Here is an 8,360-nt window from a genome sequence, read left to right on the forward strand (position 1 = left end):
GTATTATTACTAGTGATATTATTATTACTACATCACTTGCTTCCTGATCCTCTTCCTTTTTTGTTCTCAAATAAAGTAAAGTTAAAAAGTTTCTTCAGTCTTCTTTCCCATACTTTATTAAGTAATTAATACATAATATGTAGTCTCAATCCTTTTAGCGGATCATGATTCTGTCTGCAGATCAAGTGTAACGTTTCTGTGTCCATACTCATTGTAATTATCATTAATTAATCCAAAACCCATTAACTAATGCCATTATTTTCACTAGGATTTTCTTTCATAGCTTGATATGAGAGAGAGAGAGAGAGGGGGATTTAGTTTTTACTTGAGGGCTTGGTGATTGGTTCTTTTCCATGTTCCCCTTTCCGGGGATTCTTCTCTTTTCCCCATGAATTTTCAAAATATCTTTTTGGGCTTTGGGCTTTGCTTTCTTTTGTGGTCACTTTCTCTCTCTCTATCTCAACCATGTGGGTTCCATGCTTCTGTCTCCGAAGGAAATGTGAAACATCACCCTGCTGAGTTTTTGATCTCCGGGCCTGACTTTTTGAGATGTGGTTTCTGAGCCTCAGAACACACTGCAGAGCATGTTTAGCTTAGTTCTCTGTTTCATGTCAGCATATCCATTCATTTCCTCTGCAAATCCGGCTTCTTTCAATGACTCCCTTCTTCTAGGGTTCTCTTCCATCTGATTTCACTCTGCCAAGCTGGAGGCTCATAACTGGCTCATGAAGAATTTTACTTGAGAAAATCTTTTTCCCATTATTGCAAAAGCAAAAGAAAAAAAAAATGGAATCTGGAGTTATGTTCTACTCAGTTGATGAGTTCAGATTGGACCCCAAATGGCTGATTGATCCTAAGCATCTTTTTGTTGGGCCACAGATTGGAGAGGGAGCTCATGCTAAAGTCTATGAGGGAAAGTAAGTTCGTATCTTCAAACCCCATTTCCTATTTCCTCTCCACAAGGTTAAATTTTTTTATCTTTTCTTATTGGGAAATTGCATATCTCATACCTGGATTTCATTTGCTTTTTGGATTTGTAAAGCTTCGTGCTTTATAGCTTAACGTGTTGATTGGGATAATTTTACATCGTAATTTGGACTTGGGTTGACCTTGAGTTTCATTTCCTGCAACAATCAGTGATGGACCTGAATTATGCTTCTGTGATCTGAGTAATTGTTTTGAAATTTTTCATGAAGTTTCCAGTTTTTGTGAATCAGCTTCTAATTCTTTTTGCTGGGTTGTTTCAGATATAAAAACCAAACTGTTGCTATTAAAATTGTACACAAGGGAGAAACTGCAGATGATATCGCTAAGAGAGAAGGGCGTTTTGCAAGGGAGGTGGCAATGTTGTCTAGAGTGCAACATAAGAACTTGGTGAAGGTGGGAATTTGGTTTAGGCTTTCGCTGATTCTTATTCTTGTGTCTGGTGTATGTTGTTGAAGCAGAGAGATATGTACAATATACAAAAAACTACTTGTTATATGCCAAGTTTCGAACTAGTAATGGTAAAAATTGCCACTCTGTTTCTCAACAGTTTATTGGTGCTTGTAAGGAGCCAGTAATGGTGATAGTCACTGAGCTGCTATTAGGAGGAACATTGCGTAAGTATTTGCTTAACATGCGTCCCAAATGCTTGGATAGACATGTTGCCATTGGTTTTGCACTTGATATAGCACGTGCTATGGAGTGCCTGCATTCCCATGGGATCATCCACCGTGATCTTAAACCTGGTAATAATTTGGTTTGTTTTCTTTTAATAAACAAAAGTCAGATCCAGTAGTCCTTAGCTTGTATCCATTGTAGTTTACATTAATTTGCATTCCTGTGAAAATTCATGACTGGTTTTGCAACAGTATTTTTTATGGCAAGACTTCGATCTTTTTCTTATATCTTCTTTATGACTCGTCTAAAATAAGAATTCCATGATCAAATGTGTTCTTTGTTTTATTTGCAACTGGCCTGACCCTGTGTTTTTCGTCAAATCCATTTTTATTGTTCTTCCCAGTTTATATGTATAGAATTTATGTTCAAAAGAATATCACATGATGGTTTGGTTTCAAATCCTCATTTTCTCAACCATTATTTTCACTTGTCACATGTGCTTACTTGCCTGCCATTTAATGTTAATTGGATGTCTCTATCAAATACTTATGCATTTCTTCATAACTACTGCGTAAGTCAGATACTTTTTATTGGAAGAAAAATTATCAAATTTAAATAACTGGTAAATGTTTGTTATAATCAGTTTTTAAGGTTACTAAGTATGTTCGTTATGAGAGATAGAATTGGATCTTTATGGAGTATACCGAAATAAAACGAGTGTTCACTTAGGTTGTTGATGCATCTTACAGAGCAGTCAAAGTGAACATGAAACTACTTTGGAGACTGCACTTCTCATCGTGTATCTTTGTGTTTTATTGGCACTGAATTGATCAGTTGTTGTGTAGATATGTAATTTGATTTAAAATCTTCGTGGGGATTTAAGATTTAAATTAAGTTACAATTGTTTCAACAGTATATCTGATGACGATTGCTAGGAATTCTTCATTTTTGTTCTCATCATACTGTTGTACCCTTCTGTCTAAGCATTGTGTTCTCCTCAAATACTGTAGTATTGCCATGTTTAAGTTAGATGATATTATTTAAAAATTTATACTGAAATGAACAAGATTTAATTGGTTCTTTGCTTCTAAATACACACTGTTTTGTTTGTGTTCTAATATAAAATGATTAACTAATTGATAATATATACCTCGACATTGCCCTTAAGTTTGAGTCAAATGAAGTATATGACAGAAAGAACTGTTCATGTAGTTGTGTGAAAATATTTCTTGATTTCCATCGCAATATAAAACAGCATTTTTATTCATGTTCTGCTATTGACCGTTAAGCAAGTATCCTTCTATCAATTGTAAAACATCTGCATAATGAATATGAAGATCCTTTTATTTTCCTCTATATAGATAACTTGCTGTTGACTGAAGACCAGAAAACAGTGAAGCTAGCAGATTTTGGTTTAGCAAGAGAAGAGTCATTAACCGAGATGATGACCGCTGAAACAGGAACTTATCGCTGGATGGCTCCAGAGGTATATTGATTAATGGAAGCACTTTCTGTCTTCTCTTCATATTTATGATCATATATGACTGATTACAGTGACAAAAATTGCAGTTGTATAGTACTGTCACACTGAGGCAAGGGGAGAAAAAGCATTACAACCATAAAGTTGATGCTTATAGTTTTGCAATTGTGTTGTGGGAGCTCTTACACAACAAAGTTCCTTTTGAAGGCATGTCAAACCTTCAGGCAGCATATGCTGCAGCCTTTAAGGTTAAAAGATCATGTGTCGATTACATCTTTTTATACAACATTGTTTCTTATGTTTATTTGTTTTGTACTACATAAAGTTGATAAGTTAAAATGCTTCTTTTGGTTTCAGAATGTAAGGCCAAGTGCAGAGAATCTTCCTGAGGAATTGGCTCTAATTCTTACTTCATGCTGGCAAGAGGACCCAAATGCCAGACCCAACTTCACCCAGATAATCCAAATGCTCCTAAATTATCTTTACACTGTTGCACCTCCTGAACCCATGATTCCTTCAAGAATATTCACTTCTGAGAACACTGTGTTGCCACCAGAGTCTCCCGGAACTAGCTCCTTAATGGCAAAACGTGATGACACAGGCGATACACCAAGAGCAAAGGACGAAGTCAAGCCTAATGGTTTTCTTTGCTGCTTTAGTCAGTGTTATTAACTTTTGAAATCAGGTCTGAGTTAAAAATGACAAAAAATATTAGATAGAATCTAGTCCAAAGTGATCATTTTGACAACTCGGTAAATGTTCAGATAAAAATACCTTTGCAATTCCAGTAAAATTTAGTTCTTTTTTCTGCAACCCACTTGGCATGATTTTTCAATCTCACACATGTATGCATAGGATATCAGTCTGTTGAAGCTAATTAGTCATCCAGCATTGCTCAGATTTGCACCTAGGGTTTATCCATCATGGATTATATGTTGAATTTTAATATTAGTATATTAAAAAAATTATTTCTTTAATATACTAATATTATCCATCGTGGATTATATGTTGAATTTGGTTCTTGCCAATCCAAAGGGTATAGTGGACACATGAAATTATCATCAGCCTTTGTTGCATTCTTATAGCAGCCAAGGAAAGCAATGTTCGGACAAAATGATATAAACTCAAGTATTTTGATAGCCATTGGTTAGTTCACCTGTTTGATGATTTCTATTTTTCTCTTAACCAAAGGCTCAGATTTTAGTTCACCAGGGGGTCTAGCATTTTTTTTTTTTCGCAATTGGATCTCAAAGTCTGTGTTTTGGTCTTCATGGATAGGGGGCAAGTTAACAATGTTCTTCCACTATGTAAGACATTTGGATTCACCATCAAGAATTGAAGGAACATGACACCTCATGTTTGTTTTCACTGATAATCCTCAATTGACTCTTGTTTGATGGTGCCACTTTTGTTTGGATGATATGGTCTATAAGCGAGTTGACTGTCACCACCAAAGAATTATAAATTCTTGTATTATATGCCAATTTTTTTTGGAAATTTATGCAGAGAAAGTTAAGCAATCTCAATTCAAAACTTAATGGTTCCAACTCCAATTATCTTATATAACTTGTTATCACCAAGGAGAACTAAACCTCCTTTAAGTTTTGTAAACTCCTAGATGGTTTTTTATTGTCTAATAGATGTTTCACCCTTCACTAGCTTTTTGTATCTCATCTAGATCCAATTATCTTACAAATATCCCAATTTCTCACATCCTTCTCTCACTTCTCACCTTATGTTTACCATTTATCCATTCACAATCACCAATATTTTTCTGGACCATAAGGACATAAGATGGTTCAAAACTATCTTCCTCTCAATATCCTTCAATAAACATAAGCACTCTATCTTGATCAGATTGTTTACTAGATTCAAACTCAAATGGTCTATCATAGCTTTTGGCCTTCTTTTATATTTGTGGATAGAACTTTCTAATGTGATTGTCCTTTTTATAGTGATAACATCTAATGGACTCTGTAAACCTTCCTTTACCAGTCTTTGACTTTAACCTCTTTTGTAGACGATCTTATTCTTGTTAGAAATCAATCTTTATCACTAGACGCTTTTAGTTAAACTTATCTTCAACTCTTTCGAGCTTAGTGCAACCTAAGCCTCCTCAATAGATAGAGTCTATCTTCCATATAACAAGGTTTCTTTGAAACAATCTTGACACAACAAGATCAACATATGATCATTATCTTTAGTCTGAACATGAGTATTCTTCATGTGAAAAACCAAGTTATTGAATTCATTCAATTGTTCGTAGTTTTCTTTTCACTATTCATCTTATGAGTACAACACTTGTTTCAAATACAAACAATTCATTATATACTTTATCATGTACAAGATCTTAAGCTTTGTCCATAATCCATGTGTGGTCTCTCCTTTGATATTTGCCTCAGTACCTTTTCACTAAGATTAAGATTTCTTTGTGTCTAAAATACACATAGGATGATTGTATTTATAATAAAAAATAATACAAGTATATATAGCAACCAAAGATAAATATGATAAATAAAAGATATTGTAATAAACAATATCAACAATATCTATCAATATCAAACAATATCTATTTTCCCTAATAAAAAATAGATGTTATGTTTCCATAATTAATGTGATATATCTAGTACTTTCCTTCAAGCTGGTGCATATAAGTCGTATGTACCAAGTTTACTACAAATACAATCAATTCTTGCCCTTCTTAAAGACTTAGTGAATTTTTTTGCTAACTGATCATTTGAGTTAACAAACTCAGTCTTGATGTCTCTATATACAATATTTTATCTTCCTCCATGGCATATTCCACTACCTCTTCCAATTCCAAAATCTCTTTTACCACCACCAATGTGTCTGACAGTCTATCTTCACTAACTATGTCAATGTGAATTTTCCCATTAATAAGTTAGATAGCACAAATTATGCGACTTGGGCGTCAGACATTAAACTTTGGCTTGAGAGTTAGGGGTATCATGATCATCTTACTCAAAAAGTGACTGATATTGCTCTTGATGATTTTCCATGTTGGAAGACAATTAATGCTCATATATGCATGGTTCTCAATAAAGCGATCCAATCCTCTTTAAAACAACTATTTTGGGCTTACAACCCATGTTCCCAAGTTTAGGAATAGGCCAAATTGTTATACACCAATGATACTCAACGTCTTTATGGTGTTTATCAAATCTCTTTGATGTTGTTACTCCTCGCAATCAGGACCCTATGGATGATTATTTGGGTAAGATGCATGCTCTTTTTCATGAATTTATTGAGTTATTACCTCCTGCCTCTACTCTTGCTCAAGAATTAGAGCAACGATCAAGGTTCTTCATGGTTTTGACTTTACACAGACTTGTTGATAAATATTCCCATGTTCGTGATCAGATCTTGGGTTCCCCTTTTATACTCAATTTTACTTCTACATGTTTCCATGTAAACCACTTAATGACCTACCTGTTTTTGTCGATGATTCCTCTACTTTGGCATCTCAACGTGATGATCTTAATCGCTCTCGCAAGAAAGGCTAAGGGCGTCCCAAGTGTGACCATTGTGGCAAGCATGGCCACAAAATTTACAAGTGTTATGTTTTACATGATTGTTCTCCTCAATTTGTTGTTGTTGTTGTTAAGATTGATCCTCTCTTACAATCATCTGTTGTGGATGCCCCTTCATCTTCTTCTACCGACAAATCTACTCTCTTCAATGACTTTCTTAAATTGTGTGAGGATCGTAAGCCCTCTAGTTTCATTGCTTTTGTTGCACATATAGGTACATATTTTGTTGATTTGACCCAATCTTCTTTTATTGGTCCTTGGGTTTTTAACTCAGGAGCCATATATCACATTATTGGTAATAAATCTTTTTTTCCTTTTTATCCTCTCAAAATAATTTACCATCTATTATAATGGCTAATGGGTCTACTGTTTTAGCTCATGGTATTGAGATTGTTAACCTTTTTCCTTTTTTTATCCATTTATAATGTTCTTTAGGTCCTTGGATCCCTTTTTAACTTATTATCCATTAGTTATCTAACTCGATCTCTTGACTGTATTTTTTCTTTTACCAAAAATTTTGTTTGTTTATAGGACTGAAGTTTGAGATAGGTGATTGACACTCAATGTGAGTCTCATGGTCTTTATCATCTCCATCCTTCTACACATGTTGCCACAGTTATGGATTTTCCCTCTCTCCTTCATACTCAACTAGGTCATCCAAGTTTGGGAAAATTTTGTTTCAGCTTATCCAAGTTGTCTAGTTTGGTGTGTAAGTCGTGTTAATTAGGGAAACATAGACGTAGTTCCTTTCCTAGTAGTGTCTCAAAATGTGCTTCATCCCATTTTGCCTTAGCTCACTCTAATATTTGGGGGCCAAGTCGTATTAAGTCTAATTTATGTTTTCAATATTTTGTTACTTTTATTGATAATTATTTTAGATGTACTTGGTTATTTTTAATGAAAAATCTTTTTGATTTATTTTACATCTTTCAAACCTTTTATAATGAAATTAAAACTCAGTTTGGTGTTTCTATTTAAATTTTACGAGGGAATAATGGCCATGAATATCTTTCAAAATTTTTTAAACAATTTATAATGGTATTCTCCATCAAACTTCATGTGCTTATACGCGTAAACAAAATGGGTGGCTAAGCGCAAGAATAGACACCTTATTGCATCAACTTACACCCTTTTAATTCAAAGAGAGGTTTCTCAACATTTTTGGGGTGATGTTATTCTTACTGTTATCTCATTAAACGTATGCCATCTTTAGTTTTAGATAACAAAATTCATCATTCTATTTTATTTTCTCGTGAACCTCTCCATTCTTTGCCTATTAAATTTTTTGGGTCTACGTGTTTTGTTCATAATTTTAATCATAGTCTTGATAAGTTATCTTCTAAATCACACGAATATGTTTTTATAGGATTTACTCGATCACAAAAAGGATACAAGTGTTTTTTTCCTTTCCTTAATCGTTGTTTTGTGTTTGAAGATGTCACCTTACATGAGTTTTCTTTTTACTTTAATAGTCCTCCTTCTTTTGATATGTCTCCATCTACTACAGTTACTATTTCTGTTATATGTGATCCTCCTATTGGACATAGTCCACCGTCATATTCCCATCCTATGCCACCTCTCTAGGTTTATAGTCGAAGACCTCGTCCCCAACAACCACCAAGTAACTCATTATAAGTGCCAGCTGTTCTGTCTCCTTCGGATTTGAAAATTGAGTCTGACCTTCCAGTTGCCCTTCATAGAGGTATATGTTCTACTCGTAATCCTTC

General features: G+C 34.3%; 1 protein-coding gene across 2 annotated transcripts; it reads left to right on the forward strand.

Annotated features, from left to right (window-relative positions):
* The first annotated feature begins 222 nt into the window (after window positions 1–222).
* Window positions 223–3,895, forward strand: LOC114164559 (serine/threonine-protein kinase STY13-like). 2 transcript variants are annotated; one of them, XM_028049276.1, is made up of 6 exons: window positions 223–917; window positions 1,248–1,380; window positions 1,535–1,730; window positions 2,964–3,088; window positions 3,172–3,330; window positions 3,440–3,895. In XM_028049276.1, the coding sequence occupies exons 1-6, from the start codon at window positions 787–789 to the stop codon at window positions 3,752–3,754; spliced, it is 1,059 nt and encodes a 352-aa protein (XP_027905077.1). In that variant the 5' UTR covers window positions 223–786; the 3' UTR covers window positions 3,755–3,895. The 2 variants fall into 2 exon arrangements, with proteins under 2 accessions (XP_027905077.1, XP_027905078.1); XM_028049277.1 differs by lacking the exon at window positions 223–917 and adding an exon at window positions 1,151–1,169.
* Window positions 3,896–8,360: the final 4,465 nt, after the last annotated feature.

This window comes from Vigna unguiculata, chromosome 9 (genome assembly GCF_004118075.2).
Source record: "Vigna unguiculata cultivar IT97K-499-35 chromosome 9, ASM411807v1, whole genome shotgun sequence".
In the NCBI taxonomy this organism is placed as follows: domain Eukaryota; kingdom Viridiplantae; phylum Streptophyta; class Magnoliopsida; order Fabales; family Fabaceae; genus Vigna; species Vigna unguiculata.

Bases quoted from the DNA above. Each gene is read 5' to 3' on its own strand.
- LOC114164559 (XM_028049276.1), top strand. From the start codon at position 787: ATGGAATCTGGAGTTATGTTCTACTCAGTTGATGAGTTCAGATTGGAC. The intron at 1,381-1,534 runs GTGGGAATTTGG...GTTTCTCAACAG, and splicing joins AACATAAGAACTTGGTGAAG to TTTATTGGTGCTTGTAAGGA. The intron at 3,331-3,439 runs GTTAAAAGATCA...TTTTGGTTTCAG, and splicing joins CATATGCTGCAGCCTTTAAG to AATGTAAGGCCAAGTGCAGA.